Source organism: Battus philenor, unplaced genomic scaffold (genome assembly GCF_028537555.1).
Source record: "Battus philenor isolate CCGP_79_NKW_IND1 unplaced genomic scaffold, ilBatPhil1.0.hap1 SCAF_26, whole genome shotgun sequence".
NCBI classification, from domain to species: domain Eukaryota; kingdom Metazoa; phylum Arthropoda; class Insecta; order Lepidoptera; family Papilionidae; genus Battus; species Battus philenor.
The window spans coordinates 9,685,800-9,705,781 of record NW_027181689.1 but is presented as its reverse complement, the minus strand read 5'-3'; the positions used below and the strand labels follow the sequence as shown (position 1 = coordinate 9,705,781).

Genomic DNA, 19,982 nt, shown 5'->3' with positions numbered 1-19,982 from the left:
CTTAGGCTACTAAGAATTCAAACGCACCCTGATCTGATAAGAGTCCAGACTTGGACATATTTTTTGTTATTACTTTCACAATGCTTACTTTATTAGAAAATCAATTCATTCGTAGCTTTCTTTCGAATTAAAAATCTAAAAGATATAGTACCGATAATCCGTATTGAGTTGGCATGGATTTCAATCCGTATCCTTCCTTTAAGATATTAATAACTTAGTTGTACAAAAAGAACAAGGCTAAAAAAACATGGTACTGTGTCTGACTGATATGTATATATTTTATATCTGTTCCTCTGCTATGTATGTGGCATGAACGTTACATTTCGAATATAAAATTTTTTTAAGATTTTGTTTGAAATTGCTTTCTTTCCTTACAAAATGTTTCATTCTTCACTTTTTGATTTTCTCTCTTTATTCGTCGATAGTCGACCTTATTCTTTTATTACATTATCTTCTGCTTTCTTGTTGGGCTTACCCGACAGCGATACGTATACATATAAATGGAATAATCGATGAAATAAGAGGCTTGTCATGAAACTTCGTGAATAATTACACATTGTAACAAAGAAAAGTAGGATAATTGTTTTTAACAACATAAATTGAACACTTCAAAGTGTATCAAATATAAATTACCCTATAATAATACTGGCCGTACAACATTCTGGAAACGACATGTTTGTTATTGAAATTTTTACGTAGAGTTACAAAATGTTTCTATTCTAAACTACAATAGAAACCTTCCATTTAGCATTTTGCTGTCAGGCTTCATGCAGCTGCTTATGCCGTAAGGAAGATAAAACGCTGCTAATATTGATACTGTTAGTATAGTGTATTTTAGTTATTTCTACAGCATTTTGTCCTATGGATAAAGTTTTGGATATTAAAAATATACATTATACGCATTTCTCAGTCATTACCGCAGGGTAATCATTGCTATATATATTGCTACATATATATATGTATGTATAAATAAATAAAGATGTATATATATATATATATATATATATTTATTATGTTAATTTTTATTTTTATATTGACACCCTCAGGGTAAAAGCCTTCTCCAAAGCTTTCCATTTTTCTCTATCTTTGGCAACTTGGAGCCACCCATGACCTACCGTAGCCACTATATATATATATATATATATATATATATATATATATATATATGTGTGTGTGTGTGTGTATATATATATATATTTATTTTATAAATTACTTATCATATCTTATTTAAACTTAGTTTAATCACGTAAACATCTTTAAACTTGCGAAATATTTATTGTATTATAAAAAGAACGTCGCAAAACACCGTTAAATTTTCGTTTAGAAGATTCGATGAATATTTATCAAGTCTACTTCCCCGACTTTTATCTCCGATTATAATTCAGAGTAAAACAAACGCTTACCCAGAATCGACGGTTGGTTATGTAATTCGTTTCGTTTTTTCAAGCCGCTTTTAACGTGTTCAAAGAAAAACGTCTTTGATTTGGATACAGATTGTATTTAGTCACTGTTGGGCTAAAAGAAAAACTTTTATTTTTTTCATTTCTTAGTCACAATGAGAGAAAATAGCTCTGGGATTAAATCTGTCACACCTAGATATATCACTGGTTCGAATCCGTGCATTTTATGATTTATATTTTATTTCTGCTTATATTTTAATGTATATAGAATTTGATTTTGTGAAATTGTTACACATATCGGTTTCTTTCAAAATAATCATTAGTTATTGCATATAAACGTTTTAATATTTATTTTAAATAAATATAAATTCCTAAAGAATATTGCAGCGCATAGGTCTCTCTGAAAGATATCTACAGGGCGGTATATCAAAATCACCACGCTTGGCTAGCGGGTTAAGGACTGCAGTGTGGTATTATGGTACGCAGAGGATGCTGCTGCTCATCCTCTAGAAACTTCTTTGTGAGCAGTAGCAATCGTATATAATAATGTATAAATTCGCAATCGAACGAACCTACAATAGCAAGTCTCTAAAGCTGTGATACTGCAATAGAAAATACAACTGAAGTGTTTGGGGATGGATGAAAGGAATGGAATGATTGAGAAAGGAAGATGGAATAATGAAATGATAGAAGGAAGAAAAAAAGATATTGTGAACTATTGAAGACGAGGACGAAAATAAAAAATTCATGTGAAAAAATTGTTAAGAATTAAAAAACCCTGCTCCCAACAAAATAGGGGTGGAAGGAGAGGTCCCAATAGCGGAGACCTCATAAAAAATAGCAAGTCTCAGCCGTCTATCACTGGATTACCAGTGCTCATTTTGAAATTTTAACATCATATAGCTCTTTGATTCTGCAGTGGAGCCAATGAACCGGTAAGCATAGTATAAGACATCCACCAAAAATAATGAAGCCAATACTTATTTTTCTGATAGTTTTTCTTTTCAGCCAATATAGGCTCCTATTGTCTATTGTCTCGTGTGAAGTTTGTGCTGTTAGCCTTGCGGCTTTTACAGCTTCATCGGAAACGAGTTCACGGAACGGAGGGGTCCGTGAACTATATTAGAGGCTTTTGCAAGGAATAGGACTTTCTTAACCCTTTCGTTACTAGCGCCGGAGTTAGCCGGCGTCCACTGGATGACCCGTGCGCACCAGCGCCGGAGTTAGACTGCATCCACCTTGTAATGTGGGCTTATGTGTAGATCCGTGTTTTAAGATTTATCACAGCCAAATAAATTACTAAGAATTATCCTAACTTCTATTTTTAATTAATATACCAGTAAAATCTTTAAATATGTGACACAAATGAGAAAATTCGAACATCAGCTTACCGCCATGCAATGTGCACTTCGCGGCGCACATGCCCGGTTCAGTAGCGTCAATTCGGCGGAACGGACTGCCGTAAGGAAAGGGTTAAAGGTCACCACGATGACCTTACTTCAACTAATGCCAATCTATCGAGCACGCGGCACGGGGGGTTCTCTGAGTACCTCCATAGGTTCAAGCTCAAGGAGGACCCCTCGTGCTTCTGTGAAACGGGCGTGGACCAGACCGTGATCCACCTTGTGGCCCGGTGTCCCGCCTTCGAGGGACTCTGGCACGGTGCTTCGATTGCCGGTCTGACGTTCAAATCAGGGAGGAAACATTAGCCTCCCTGATAGGCGAAAAAGAAACTAGGAAAGAATTCCTCGCTTGTTGCAAGAAAATAGTTAAAAACGTAAAAATAAAAATCCAAATATACAATAAGAAATGTAATAAAATGTGATAAAATAAAACTAAAATGTGATACATAATGTATTATAGAAAATAAGTAAAAATGTAAAACAAAAATGTAAAATGAAAAAATGTAATAAGAAAAGAGGAAAGAATGATAGATGAACAGAGCAAAAGGGTAAGAAAGTAGAAATGTAGCATGAAAGATATATAATAGACCGAAAGAGAAAGTAAAATATTAAAGAAGAGAGAGAAAATAAAAAATCATGTGAAAAATTAAATTGCAAATAAAGTCCCTGTCCCACCATAAATAGGGGTACGAGAAGCCCCCAATAGGGGGGTCCTTAAAAAAAAATGCCAATTTATCTAGAGTTGGGTCTATCCACTTCGCGCCTGTCAGAGCATGGTCACCATATCCACAATTACACTTAAAGTTGTATATGTTACAATAATACAAAAGAGTTCATAAAATGTATTCAGAGCGATGATTTATATACAACTTAAACAAATATATATTTTACAAAATCTTAGATATATTAATCAAATAGTCCTATATTAAAGGAATTTATATAAAAAGTAATGCAATTAATTTTCTAAATTGTTTATAGATTAATAATATTGAATAAGAATCCACGCCTTAATCTTGGAAAGTATATGAAATCGTTCAGCGGAAGACATAAATTTTTAAAGCGTCTTAAGAAAATAATCCGTCGAATATTCCGAGAAAAACGAAGTTTCCACGAATTAGAATAATAAGCTTTTATATTTGTTTCGTGAAATTCGAAAATCCCATCCCAGACACGGTTTAAACGAATTAAAATACTCGAAGAGAAATATTTGCGAGGAATATTAAATTCAAAACACGTCACTTGCTGCCGTAGTCTAGGTGTATAAATTCTTCGTAAAGTGTCAGTTTTAGTAACTCCTTTTTGGTGAGCTGTGTTATCATCACATTTGCTGATAGATGCTTTCAGCAAGTATTTAATGGAATCAGGCGTTATCTTGCAGAAGTCCATCCTAAGTAAGAAAAGAACCAATATTTAGCCACTTCCGCACATGTAGTGGTTGTCGTGCAACAAAGTGCACCTCCCGCCAGTCCGCTCATAAATGCGTATGCGGCAAACAATGCGAACTACACAACCACCACCGCTAATTCACTTAACACGTGTTTCACCCCTCCACGGGGCACCTTCAGGAGTTATGTTACACCGATTAGTGCCAAACACTCGGTGTTTTATTGGTCCTTTTATAGCTTTCAGCAAGGTTTAGGCTTTCCCCAAAATATCCACGATATCTGCTGACCGTATCCAGCAACATTTAACGACCTTGACTCCTAGTCCGCCAAATGGGGTCCTATCCACGTAAATTTACCAGTGGATCCAACAGGTCTGTAGTCACCACATGAGCACCTTTGAAGGCATATTATACGAGCAATTCTTCGAGCTTGGATGAACTTTGTCCTTTTGCAAAGCTCCTCAACTGTTTACAATATAACAGTACACTCATATGTAATATGTCAGTATCCTTTGCGTACCAAATGCGATAGTGAACCCGCTCGTGAAACGTTGCGATTATTGTATATCCCTCCATAAATATCTTTAGGGGAAGCTATCTAGCAGTGAATGTGTTTGAACGAAACTATAATATATTACATTATGTTATATATTTTCGTATATTTTTAAGTAAATATTTTCTAATATGGTTCGTATATCCACTGCACTAAATTGGTAACTTTTATTCCTCTTTCATCATTCGATCTTATTACTACACATTGAACGACCGTTAAATTGGCAGCTAGCTCATATTGTTAATGCACATTGTTTTCGACACTATTTTTATTATATTCATCGCTATATACACAAAGAAAAGATTTCCATTTATTTATACTAAGTTTTTAACCACAAAATACCGTAGGATCTTATGTTGTTGTAAAATTTCATTACCACTTAGATTCGATCTTATCACGACACATTGAACGACTGTTAAATTACAGCTAAGTCATATTGGTAATGCACATAGTTTTCGTCGCTATTTTTATTATATTCATCGCTATGTACACAAAGACAAGATTTCTATTTATTTACATCAATTTTCTAAACACAAAAGTCCATAGGATCTAAAAAAGTTCTAGATCTAAAAGTTCATTGCCACTTAAATTCACGTGAGCAAATGACCATTTTGGTCCGGATATTTTTTACACTGACCACCGGATATAACTCTCGTTAAAACATTAGCCCAAACCCTCATGTTATACGAGTTTAAAATAGTTGCACGAACCAATGCACGTGGACATGTTTCCGTCGACTAAAATAGACGAAGCCGGGTGTTTTGTAAATATTTACACAAATCTCAAAACCTTTGAGCCGTTCGCCCAACCGGTTCCCGTTGTTGGCAACTGAAATTAATAAAACAATAAATATTCCGCGTCGAGATCGTGGAAGATTTTTCACCGGATGGTATGAAACCAAACTCACAGCGAGTCCAAACTTTAGAATGGTCCCATACAGAGAAATCATGTCAAGAATGAAAGATAATAAACAATAATTAATTTTAATATGTAGTAACCAAAATTTTAAAAACGTCTTATCTTACTATTTCATTATCACGATGTTTATTATTCATGAAAGCGTTGATTTGTGAATAGGGTGTGACATATATTAATTTACAAAAAATGACCTACACATTCACACTTCTTAAGTCTTTATACCTATAACCAATCACTCTGTAGATATATCGTAGACAATGGTGGCAAACCTAAAAGTTAGAGATCATATAATAAGTTCAGATGTAGCTAGCCAGATGCAAGTTTTTCTTAAATGCTGCACGTGTTACAGTGTAAAAATAATAGAGAAAGTTACTTAAGATGTTTTGCAAAAGTAAATCATGCTTGGAACGCGGATAAGTTGTTCTTTTTTCAAAATTTGATTCGAACGCTTTTTTATGTATTCAATTTTTAATTCTATGAATCGATAGTATAGTAAAGTTTGAATTTAAAATATAGTCAACATCACAACTAAAAATGATATTTTTCGTAACTACTCAAATTAATTATGTATGGTATACAGGTTTATTGGAAGAAGTTGTAAATTTTTGAAATGTTTTTGCTGACAATCACCTATTGTTTTGATCTATTAAAGTAAATGTTATGCTTTCCAACTTAAAAGTAATTGAAAAACAAATCCATAATTTGGAATTATTGGTGGCAAAAAATGTTATTTTTTACTAAATTATAAATTTTAATCACGTTTTGGTGTTAAATAAATACAGATCCATCACCAATATGTGTGACCAGTGATGATTTATCTTTGGCAAGCTGATTGTCGCTCAACGAAAATGAAAAAATCTATGGTTGAGATATCTCTATGTTTTTTTATCTATTTTCGGCGAAGCATTTGACCCCTTTCTCGTCTGATGTTAGGCAATGACGTAGTCTACGATGGTATACGTTTGCCTAGAAAAAATCTATTCTCTCTTCTGGCAGACTCCTAAGTTATAATTGTCTTTAAACAAAGAGGCCTATAGACTGTTCTACACCTTGGCTATTTACACTATAAAGGTATAAGCAAAGCGCTCAGTGCAGGTGAAAGTAATTTCAAACGTGTACAGAAATCGTGAATTCATGTGTCTTGTTGTCCGATGGTAAAGAGGAGATGGGATTAGGTGTAATTTTGCTGCAAACGGTCTAAAATTCAGCGCGTAGAATATCTATAAACTGGCATGGGGAATGAGACAATCCGTAGACGAACAAACATTACCGACATAGCTAACGGGTGGACAATATATCACGAACCGGCAACACAAAGAAGGACGTTCTTCCACGAGGTGGACAGACAACCTTGTGCAAGTCCTTGAGGACGTAACCTATACGTAAGAAGTATTGTTTCTGAGTACCCTAAAACTTCTAGCGCGACAACGAAGAACTTTCTAGAAATCACACTAGTAATTTTTTTTTAATTTCACAAGTTCTAAAAGGAAGTGGGGCTTGCGTTTTTACTTCAATATTATCGAACTGTAATACATTAGAACTACGCAATGTATTGTTGAGTAAGCGGTACTGTAATGTTTAATTCCAGGTGGTAGACATGCGTTGGGGCGTTCGTGACGAGGCCACCGATGATCATATGACCACGGAACTATGTATGCGTGAAATCAAGAATTGTCAGCGTCTCTCTATGGGTCCGAACTTCGTAGTTTTTCTCGGACAAAAATATGGTTATAGGTATGATTTACTTATTTACTGAATAGCGGAAATTTAAATCAAATATGTCGAACTGGTTGAGCCGCTTTTCACATTTACAATTTACAACACATTCGGCTATTATTTAAAAAAAAAGGATATACATCGTATATTATTTTTCATAAGTTTTTTTTTCTAGAACCTACCTTTGAAAGGTTTAGCATAAATTGAGGTTTAATCAGGTTCAAATATATGCTTTACTTTGAAGATTTCGTCAAAGTAAAGCATATATTTGGCATTTGCCTACATTTCTTCGCTGCGAAATTAAGGTTACGTAAAACTTCTATTGACTTAAACCTTAATAATATCCTTTCTTCATATCATGAGGAGAGAGATAGGACTAGGCAATTAAACCAGTCTTGACTTTCAAACACATCAAGGATGTTATCTTTTCAATCATATTGTGTTATATGTCCAACCATACATACATAGTGTGTACTTCAGAAATTTAAATATAATTAAAATCAAAACGTCTTTTTTTAAACATTCGTTAATAACCCAATGCAGTATTTTTGAACATTTAAACTGGTCGCACAACACATGTTGCATGACGAAGGTGTGAAGATATTTAATATGTTGGTGTATTCTCAATTTTACTAAAGAGTACTGGTGTATGTGACTGTACTCGACTGAATGTACATTCACGTACACATTTTGTCAATCAGTATTTATTATATCTACATTACTGTCACAATTGTTTAGTTTTATTTCTGTTATCGTAAACAATTCAGATTAAATGACTTGTTGAAATATATTTTACGTATTAAAAATTAAAAATGACTGAGTTTATTCAATATGATTTATATTCATAATTAAATAACTGGTAGACAGAGAGAGATACTAAAACATAAATTAAAATAGATATTCATAAAGAAACGCAATCTACAATTTTTATTAATATAAAGCCAGAATCTTTTCACTTTTAATCTAAATATAGGCTTAATATACAAATAGATAAATCGTATAATATACATAGATTCTAAAGATGATATAGAAATAAAAACTTACCTATGTAAAAGAAAAAAAATATATGTACAATATTATTAGTTGTATATTGGATGGTGTGTATTGTTGTCGAAGGCCATAAGACAATTTTATTAATATATTTATTTACTTTAAACCTTGTGTCTGTGACTGTACCACTGCGCGAAAGAGCTTCGGAGTGGACAAAAATTTTGGTGCGAGTTATTTCCTAGGAATTTACCGATAATCATCATCAGTTATCATTTTAACAGTAGATCGCCCACAGCTGGGCATAGATTTCTCACATAGATTTCCCAAAGGACCGGTAAGAAGCGGTCTACGTCCAGTGTCTTGGAACAACCTTAAAAAACTTATGCCTTATTATTTACAATGAAATATTTATGAATAATAATATAAATGAACTATTGTGTTTATTTTTAAGACCAATACCAACATATGTGTTGTCTTCGGAACTTCAAATGCTAAGGGACGAGTTGGCCGCCGGTGGTGTCGATGTGATTCTCCTGGACACGTGGTACAAGAAGGATTCGAACGCCGTACCCCCTGTGTCGGTACTTCAGCCTATATCTTCTATACTCGTGAATTTTAACAATAAGGTATTAACCTTTTAGATTCTTTGTTTTATATCTCAAGATTACATAGACTATTTCTTTTCTTTACTTCATCATCAAGTCAGCCGATAAACCTCCACTGTAAGGCATAGGTCACAATGACCAGTTCTGCGCTACCCATATTAAGTAACTGCCTGAAAATATCGGCGGTCAACTTAGTGGAGGCCTACATCGTCTTCCAGTTCATCATTGCTACTCCAGGATATCAGCGCAACGGTTATCACCAGCACGAGCAATGTACCCTGTATTTACTGACAAACACTTCTTCGTGCTACGACTGTCACTTTAATTCTACGGGTTTTTTTTTTGATGGCCCCCGCTATTGGAGGCCTCTCGTACCCCTAATTAGTTGGGATCAGGGTCTTTGTTTACAAATAAGTTTTTCAGATTTTTCATCTTTATTCTTCACTCACTGTCATACTTCTCAATTTCTTTTATTCTTACCTTATTTCCATCACAATATCTCATTTATGATTCGAGATCGGAACGAAATTCCGATCATATATATTTCATTTGAAAAAAACCTTGTTTATTAAATTTAATCTAAAAAGGCTACTGATAAAATATTATCAATGCAAATGTGTTGAATAGTATAAAAATGTGTACAAAACCATTGCTAAAGTATTTTGACTGTTACGCTCTACGAACATCAACTTAGTTTCTAACTTAGTACTTATATTAAGTAAGCGACATATCTACAGGAAGATTAGATATAGGTGTAAAAGTTATGAGAGGGTGAATGTAGACACCATTCGCTGTTAATTAATGTTTGGTGTCTTCTATTGTACAACCTATATAAAACAATGGATTTAGAAATAAGAATAAATAATTTAAAAAGGCTTCCAAAGTAATTGCTATAAATTACAATTAACTGTCTTTCGCTGTTATTCGCTTATCACATACAAAAAGAAAAAAAATTGTTGTATATATCAGAGTGATTACATTTAATTTGGATCACAAATAAGGTAAACATTCACCCCTTTATAGCTTTTACACCTATATACAATCACCTGTATAAATATCACAATTGTATTGATGTCCAAGATACTATATCTAAATTTGATGTACCAACCAACTGTGATGAAAATAGCTTACTGTAATATATTATATATACTTTAGTTAGAAATATACAGTACGATAAAGATAGTGAAGGTAAGTAAAACTGGACATTGTTAGGGCGACGCTTAAAACAAACAAGATATCAATGATTTAGAAAAATATATAATCCTAATAAATAGTTAACCTTAACTTTGTTTTAAATAGTTTATGATTTAAGTTAGTACATATCTCATGAGACTTAGTAAACACTGTAACATGCAAAAATATCAGTGAAATTTTTTTTTGGGAATATTCGACGTAATTGTAAAAACAAAGGCACAGACGCTAATGTCTGTGAAATAAAGATACTAAATAATCAAAAAACAGAAGTCACTTGCTATATTCAGTAATTGAGAAGAGTTTTTCATTTCAGAGAGTACCAAAACTGCAAGCAGAAGATCAAGCAGTTTGGTGGGACACTTTAGGTAAAATGCAGAAACTATTTCGCAAGGCATCACTTCAATTATACAACTCCGGACGGATCGACAAGGATACTATGCATAACTACTTCATGTCTGGTAACTAATTGTTTAGAGATAAATAGTTACGAAATGAGCAATCTAGTCGTAAGGAAGATGATATATCGGTAGATATTTTTCTGACAGACATTAAACTGAAATAAAATTCTAACGATATTGCAACTGATAAATAAAAGTGCAAATGGTTAATTAAAAAAGGTGAAAAAATCTTACAAATATAAAACATATTAAATAACATATCTATGTACTATCCATTATGATTTGAAATTTGGTAGGAAATTTTTTTTTGGAAAATTCAGGTCAGTATATGACAGATTTTACCAAAATTCACTCGCAAGAAAAGTTAAGAGGACCTAATTAAAAAAAATGTTTTCAAGCTATAATAAATAATTTTATAAAGAGAAACTTGGATACAATATTTTTTGGTGCGTTAATATTTATAATACCAAAACTTAAGGTATGTAAAGTTATACCTATGTAACCGTTTCGCGAGGTCCGTACTTACGGAACATTTAGTATGTCATCAAAGAAGTTTGACCTCTTCTGTTAATACGCTTGTCATGTCAATCTAAACATGAAAGATTTGTAGTAGAAGTTCAAGCTATGTGAAGCGGCCACAGCTTGTTCTCCTTCTTACCAGCCGATGGACGCCCACTGCAAGGCATAGGCTTTTTCTATGTCTTCGTTCCACTTGGTGGGGGACCTAACCACGCTGCGTATATCGACTTGTGATTACTACTATAGAACCTATATTATATATAATTCTTTTTTCAGCGAAAATATCCGTATATAAAAACATTACTACAAACAAAAGACTCATAAGTAAGAAAAGGACCAATGTTTAGCCACTTCCGCACATGCAGTGGTAGTCGTGCAACAAAGTGAGTGAGCACTCTGTGTTTGTCACTAATCGGTGTAACATAACTCCTGAAGATGCCCCGTAGAGGGGCGAAACACGTGTTGAGTGATTTGACGGTGGCGGTTGTGTAATTCGCATTGTTTGCCGCATATGTATTTATCAGCGGGCTGGCGGGCGGTGCACTTTGTTGCACGACAACCACTGCATGTGCGCAAGAGGCTAAATATTGGTCCTTTTCTCACTTAGGATGGACTTCCGCAAGGTAACGCCTGATTCCATTAAATATAAAAGACTGATATGTCATTTAATTTTTAGTAACCGAACGAGAGGTTATCAATGGGATTCTTAACGTAAAGAATACAAAGAATCATTGTCTAGCGTACGTCCGTTATATCAATAACATCAACCTTCAAAACCTGAAGAAGGCCAGTAATTTTGTCGACATCCTTAATCGAAGCTTGGACGCTGAGGCCTCCAAACTCTTAGCTGATCTAAGAGACGTCAGACTACCTGAGAAAATTGAAACGACTAACATTCAAAAGTATGTATTAATTTTATTTGTATACTCAAAAATTATTTTATATAAGTCAGAGAAATAGACTCAGATCAACGTCATTATCATCGTTCCAACCATCGGGAGCCCACTGATGGTCATGGGTTTCCAAATATTTTGAACAGGACCAATATAAAGGCGCTGCTGCATGCCTTATTTAGATTACATTAACAAAGGTAATCTGTGCAGTATAACACGGTGACCACTGACATAGATAGGTTCAAGAGTGATGACCATCCACAAAGCTCAGGGGCTAAAGATCTAATGTCTGTGGAACGTAGATCTTTATAATAAAAATAATAATAATAATAAGTAGGTAACCACTTATAAGGGTAGTCTTCAATACTGAACCAAAAAGTAAAGGCCATTTGTCACTAATGTAATTTTAGTCATTACAAAACACTTTCAATACAACAAAGTTTCTGAGAATCTTCTTGTATTATAACTAGCTGATCCCACAAACGTTGTTTTGCCATGTATGTTATTTTTAGGAAACATTAAAAAACAAATTAAAAATCATTGTTGATCGTGGAGGGATGAAATTTAGGGTTGTATGTATTTTTGTATGCTGTATCATAAAAAAATTTTGTCTAAAAAAAAATTAGACGTGGTTCACTCTTAACATTTAGGGGGATGAAAAATAGATGTTGTCCGATTTTGCACCCAATCCGATATGCACAATATTCACGAAAATCGGTCGAGCCGTTTCGGAGGAGTTCAATCACGCACACCAAAACAGGGTAACAACATATTAAGACTCCGGCGGATCAGGCGAAAACTCACTTTGCAAACGGTGCGATGTTATTTATGCCCACCGCAATAAGACTATCTGTCAATATTATCTTGCCCCAATAATTGCCTTTTAACAATCAGATGTTTACAAAATATGTGTTTAACCTAAAAATTTTGAATGAAGGCTATGCTCAATTTAATTTTCAAGATCAAATCAGAAATGATGAGATACAATGACTAAAGAAAGGTTAATGTGGAGTTAAAGGAATGGTTGACGTCGTCAAAAGAGATTGAATGCATGCCTTCTCAAACAGTTCCTACTAAAAAATTTGAGTGAGACCTGTTTCAATCGGTGAACTTCCTATGACTGAAACAAAAATGAATAATACATTTTTATAGCACCAAAACCTGAAAATTAATTTTCTTAATCAACCAGAACCATGAGGTGATTGATATATACATTGATAAAATTTTGGTTCAAGAGCAAGTTGGTTTACTGATACTATAGCGAAGAATGATATCGCTTGAAAATATGGAATGGCATTTGAGACCACAGCTAAGTTTTAGACCTTTAACCCATTGATTAATAAACTGTAATTATAAGCTCTGCAATTCTTGATGTTTCAGATATACTGTTGAATGGATCGGCCGAGAAGGGCTTGACAATGAAACACATGGTGAATATCTAAATCACTTTATATCGCATTTCTACAAGAATATCATCAAACTAGTCGATAGGTCTGTATTTAAATAGTAACTATTATTTTTGATTACTAATTAAATATTTACTTTAGATTACTTTTTATAACATATTGCAAAGGTTGACGGACAGGGTGCTGACCACTTCCTGACGATCTTATTGAAAATCTATTAGAGAGTATTTAATGGAATCAGGCGTTATTTTGCGGAAGTCCATCCTAAGTAAGAAAAGGACCAATATTTAGCCACTTCCGCACATACAGTGGTAGTCGTGCAACAAAGTGCACCGCCCGCCAGCCCGCTGATAAATGCGCGTGCGGCAAACAATGCGATTTACACAACTACCACCGTTAAAACACGACTACCACTGCTTGTGATGAAGTGGCTAAATATTGGTTCTTTTGTTATCTATAAGAGAGATATATACTAAAATATAAAAGACAAAATAAATTTATTCAACATTGGAACTTTAAACAGGACTATTATTAATCGACAACTTATTATTTATTTATTTTTGTTATCTATTTTATTTTAAGCTCTAGTCCGCTTTGCAGTAATGTAGAAAAAGCAGAAAGAATCTCCTCAACAACACTTCTTTTAATAAAGTTTAAGAATACAAATTTATACACATACACTTTATTAGATATAGTCGAAATGAAATCAAAATAATCAAGCGCCATCACTGCCAAGGATTCTTGTCATTTACATATTCGTTTATTAAATAATAAGACTTTTCGTCAATTTACCTTTAATATGCGTTCTGGACTTCGTAAATGGAATTTAATTTAAAAAATCTTACTCCGTTTTAATAAACGATTTAGAGACTTTTTGCAGTCGATGCTTTGGTAAAGCCAGTTTTTTCTTGGTGTCTTATAAATACACTATGGATGTACCATACTTTTTTTTTAATTTATGACGATTATGTAAACTTACAAGATATTATTGTAAATATATTGTGAGGCCACTCTAAAAATATTGACCTTTTTAAACGCTTTCTCTGGGAAATATATATGCCTAGCATAGAACCTCCTACGGCTGTAATGATGATGATTGTAAATTGATGAATACTGTTTTAATGTGCTCTGTCATGTCTTTGGGATTTATTGCAAGTGTCTATGAGTCACTCAATGAGATATGAAAAAGACTATGCATAGGATTTCTCTTTGGGGTTGTATCAGAAAAGATTTCCGTTAACAAAAGATAGTACGAAATAAGCGGAATGGCTAGGGTGGAATTGGTCAGGAGATATAACGCAGAATTGATGTTTGCTGGGGCCTAAAATATAGTAACTAAATATAATATAAATATATAAGTAGTATGAACCTCCAGGATATCTTGCAGCAGGTCACAAAGTTTGCAACATTTTCATCGTAGAGCGATGGTAACAATAAAGTTGAAACAGGACGCTTTCAACCGGCTCTATTTTGAATCTGTGGAATAATACTATGTCCAGAAGAGGACATATGAGAGAAATTAAACCTAATAACTTTTTTTTTCCAATGTACAGGGCAATGAGAAAAGAAGACAGCAGTGCGCAAGGACAAATTGTTACAGAAATTTTACAACACCTACACGCATGCAATAACTCTGTCAAAGTGTTTCACGGAAGAGAAGAAGATTTATCATTCATTGAGAATTACATGAAGAATAATTCTGATAAACCTCTAGTTCTTTACGGCGAAGGTTACTATAGATTTTGTTTTATAAATCACCTTTATTTTGTTAACGGGATAATATATAAAGAAATGGTATAAGTGAAAAAGAAGTTCATTATTTTCGACTTGACTGAAAATCTAAGAATTGCTCGATGTTTAGCACTAATCTGTGTAACAACTCCTGAAGATGCCCCGTGGAGGGGTGAAACACGTGTTGAGTGAATTTACGGTGGCGGTTGTGTGGTTGGCATTGTCTGTCGCATGCGCATTTACGAGCGGGCTGGCGGGCGGTGCACTTTCATGCACGACAACCACTGCATGTGCGGAGGTGGCTAGATATTGGTCCTTTCTTATTTAGGATGGACTTCCGCAATGTAACGCCTGAATCCATTAAATATCTAAGAATTGCACAATGAACCAATATGTAGAATCTGTTTGTAAAAGCACTTCAATTTTCTAGTACTTCTCCTACGTGGTACAGAAATAATTTTCGCTTCGTTCAGGTGGCTCTGGTTGGACAGTTTATCTCCCTATAGCTTGATCAATCATACTGTCATTGTAGAAAGATCACTTTGGATTACCACTCAAATCGCACGGATGCTTTTATGTTTTATTTTTTTGACTAAATTTCCTCAATAGAACCTTCTTAGTCACAAAGTTTGAAGGCTTCTTTGGGAGCTTAGGCTTGGACCGTAAATTGTGTAAGGTTGGTGTGGGTGACGGCGTACAGAGATAAGCAATTAACAGTGTGATATATAGAGAGAACCAAAACACACTGTATATATATGTGATATATATACAGTGTGTTTTGGTTGTGTAGCGTTGAAACAATAGCGCGTTGTAAAAAGGCAACCAGCGCCATCTAGTTTAGAATATAGGAACTTATAAGACGTGTTAACATTCTTTGTAACAAGTGTAGTTTTTATTAAACGCAATAATAGCTCTATCTATTCTTATCACCTTTCAAAATAATAATTGTAAGCTATTTTCTTTTTTTATTCGATAGTATAATACGTAGTCTTTATGGCGAATACAAATCTTAAGTCAAATACACTGAAATAAATCTTAAATAAAAAGAAGAACCGAGTAATAAACTCGTTTAAATATTGCAGGTGGTTGTGGTAAAACCAGTCTCCTTGCAAAGAGTTCAGCGATGTCCCTGAACAGTTGGTTTGCCGAAGTACGGCCCACGAACGTGATCAGGTTTCTTGGAACAACTCCTGACTCCAGCGCCCTCACTCCTACTCTTATATCGATCTGTCAGCAGGTAAGTTCAATTCAACCCTATCACTACCAGGGGAGAAATCTTTATTAGATATCGAAAGAATTTAACAATTTCATTACCGGCTATGTGAGGTTGTAGTGATAATTACGGCCTTTCTGTAGAAGGTTTATCTAGAAGGCCTATTATTTATTTATTTCAACAATTATGGGTATGGATTGCGAAAAGGTGAGTTGGTTTTAGTGGAAATCAAATATGGTAAACGTAAATGTAAATATTATTCAGATGAAAGGTATCCTCTTATATCTTACTTTCCGATAAAACAAATGGCTGGTAAATCAGAATGAGGAGGCTGTAGAGACTCTTATTTAAAACCTGTCTTAAAACAAAGAGCTTGGAGTATGAACTCATGACAAACATATGACAATTCAAGTACAAGTCTATAAACGTCGTAATATCATAGTCTGTAAACTATGTTTTAATTCGTCTTTTTCATGTTTTAAAATCCTTTCATATCCCTATTAATGATAATTATAAAATAGAGTAAGTTATCCCTTCTCCTTAGAAAAGCATTTATCTACGTTTTTACTTATGCTTCAATAAACACCCTTTACACTCCTTTTAAGCTCTTCTCTGCCACTGAAAGTATCGTATTGTCAGAAGTGCTATCTCAAATAATCACCTATTCGAATTCATTGGCTCGCAACTGATCATTGAGCCATTTTACGACCACCACAGACTGGCCATAAAAGTTCCTTTTATCTTTACCATAGGTTACAGCGCAACCAAGACATGGTTAAGCCAATTTTATACAAGAATGACATCCCCTATGAGGGCCTTGTCTTTTTTATAATACTAAGTAAAAATGTAAATTCAACAGATATCATACAATTTTGCATTGCCGTTCGAGAGTATACCGGATGACTTGGTGCCATTGACGGCGCATTTCAAGCAGCTATTGACAATGGCTTCTCAACAGCAACCTCTGCTCTTATTCTTGGATTCCGTGGACCAGCTCACAGGGATCGGAACAGAAAACAACAAAGTTTCTTGGCTGCCAACAAGACTACCGCCGAATTGTAAGGTGAGGATATATCGGTGTTTCCTTCTTTGTTATTGGAATGCCTTGCCTTGTTATGGATTTAAAATGTGCATTCTCTAAAATAATTCCTTTTATCTTTTTGTTCTTCCTACCTTTATTCTTTTCAATCGTTCTTTCGCAGATAACGCGTCTGATAATGTTCAATGACTATGTTTCATACGATGTCACTATCTCTCAAAGTTTTTTGTACTTTTCCTTCTTCGCGAAGTGACTTGTCAAAATCGTCAAGAACTTTTTCAGTCCCTGCGTCTACTTGATCGATTTCTTTCATTTTCATCTCCACTGTGGTCTTTTATAAAATGTCTGAGATTTTAAAATGATGTACTGCTTAGATGTTAAAGACTCTATCGATAATTATCTCAATGATATTTTTTTAATTACATCTAAATTTAATTTTATTCAAATTATTCAATTGTTTTTGTTTTATAATAAATTTAAAAATATAATTATTAGTTTCCATTTATAAAGATTTCACGTAGCTATCTGTTGTTTTGGTTTAAAGAGATAGCCTTAAATAATTTTTAATTGATTTCTCCTGGATGTAGCTGCGTATTTATATATATCTCGTCAAACCATCTTAGTTTTTCGTGATTTTATTTAATATCTCAAATACACATGTTCCTAACAAGTCGAATAAAAAAGACAAAATCGACAACTTTCAGATCATCGTCACATGTGCGTGTGAAGAAGCAAATCCAGAAGTGTCAAAAGAATACGACGTACTGCGACGCATGATCGATTCTGAGGAGAATTTTCTAGAAGTAAAAGCATTGGGAGAAGACCTAGCAATGCAAGTACTGAAGTAAGTGATTAATAAAATGACTGTGATATAATAATAATTACAATTACGATGAACTTATTTATATTAAACTAAGATTAAGTTAAAGTTCATTCGAAGTATTTCAGCCAATAGGCAGCCTACTGCAAGGCCCTAGGCTTTTCCCAAAGATCCGCCTCAATGACTAATCATGTGCAGCGGACCCAGCCTTGATTATTTCTTTGTCGAGGGCCTATGAGCGCCATCTACCGACTCATGGTCATTACTCGAGAACCTTTCAGCCCCAACAGCTATTGCTTGCACCAGCGATGTGCCCCGCCCACTGTTACTTCAGATGAATAAATCTTCAAGCTACATCAGCGACCTTTGTTCTTTTGTGGATTCTTTCTGATTCATTCACGCAGCGAGAATCCGAGCTTAGAGCTCTCCCAAGACACTACAACAGATCCCGCTGGAACCTTAAGGTTTTACAGTGAAGACATTGTACCAGTAAGCGTAGCGTTCACCCAGACGGACAGACGACAGTAAAACGATCATCGAAAGACGCTGGATGTAGGGAGCTTCCTCTTATTGGATTTATAGGGGAGGACTATGTCAAGCTATGGACGCCCTGTGTAATGAGAATAAACATAACCCATTCGACCAATGCTAATATATAGTAATATACAAACACAGATAGGTGTTGTGGTCGACACCTTCATTAAATCGCAATTACGTTTTATGTCATTGCGTAGTGATATATTCAGATGACAAATGCAGGGTTGCCCACATCACCCCCCTCCAAAGACCGTTTCATAGGCGGTAAAAATTTGTAAATTTCACTCTGCGACCTGATCTGGTCGGCCTGACTTCTTTAATGCTTCTATTTTCTCTTTCTTCTTCCTCTATCTTATCTCCTTTTTCTAAGACTGTATAAATATACAAAGAAGATTCTTTTTCAGAATTTCTGTTCTGAATGGTGGAATTTTATCTAAATTTGTCAATAATTTCAAATGGTGTTAAATAAACTTGTCAGATTGTCTTACAGAGCGTTCCCTAATAAATTCATGTAGATACTCTGTAAACTCTCAGGTCATTTTATAAAGGGAGAATCATTGCGTTGACATTTGTGGGATTGTCCAAATCACACCTCTCTCCTCCAAAGTCCGTTTCATGGGCGGTTAAAATTTGTAAATTTCACTCTGTAACGTGATCTCATCTGCCTGTGTTCCTTATTTCATTTGTGTTCTCTTTCTTCTTCCTCTATCTTATCTCCTTTTTCAGGACTTTCGTTCTGACCGGTGGATTTTCACTATCTTTATTTGTAAACATGTTTAAAAGGTTTTTAAAAACTCTTTTGATTATCTTATAGAACATTTCCTAATAAATTCATATAAGTACGCTGTAAGTTCTCAGGAATTTATTTATTTTATTGCGTAGTAGTGATATGATCAGATGACATATTTCTTCACATATAGATAAAGCAGAGTACCTTTTTAAATATATTCTATTTATTAACGGTTGACATGAGATTATTGATTACCCAATAATGTTTGGTTCAGGTTATGGATGGCATCAGCTGCAAGAGATTTGACGAATTATCAGTGGCGTTTGGTTTCAAATGCAATCGCACAATGTTCGTTGCCAATATTCGTTAAACTTGTCTTTGCTGAGGTAAGAATTGTTTTAACTTTACCACGGTCGAAACTTTACTAAATCCTTAATCGCCTTAACCGAAAACTATAAAGCGTGATATCTTTAGAAGGTACATATAATATAAATTAAGGTTATGTTAAACTTAAAAGCTAACTTATATAAATA

At 34.3% G+C, this 19,982-nt stretch overlaps 1 protein-coding gene across 1 annotated transcript in view; it reads left to right on the top strand.

Moving 5' to 3' along the window:
- LOC137925269 (NACHT and WD repeat domain-containing protein 2) overlaps nucleotides 1–19,982 on the top strand; it is a 64,628-nt gene that overhangs the window by 18,346 nt on the left and 26,300 nt on the right. Inside the window, exons 3-12 of the mRNA XM_068768695.1 lie at nucleotides 7,247–7,392; nucleotides 8,816–8,990; nucleotides 10,477–10,621; nucleotides 11,757–11,982; nucleotides 13,354–13,464; nucleotides 14,933–15,108; nucleotides 16,193–16,347; nucleotides 17,183–17,386; nucleotides 18,067–18,206; nucleotides 19,724–19,835. Coding sequence (XP_068624796.1) covers nucleotides 7,247–7,392; nucleotides 8,816–8,990; nucleotides 10,477–10,621; nucleotides 11,757–11,982; nucleotides 13,354–13,464; nucleotides 14,933–15,108; nucleotides 16,193–16,347; nucleotides 17,183–17,386; nucleotides 18,067–18,206; nucleotides 19,724–19,835 — 1,590 coding nt within the window. The remainder of the gene's footprint in view (nucleotides 1–7,246; nucleotides 7,393–8,815; nucleotides 8,991–10,476; nucleotides 10,622–11,756; nucleotides 11,983–13,353; nucleotides 13,465–14,932; nucleotides 15,109–16,192; nucleotides 16,348–17,182; nucleotides 17,387–18,066; nucleotides 18,207–19,723; nucleotides 19,836–19,982) is intronic.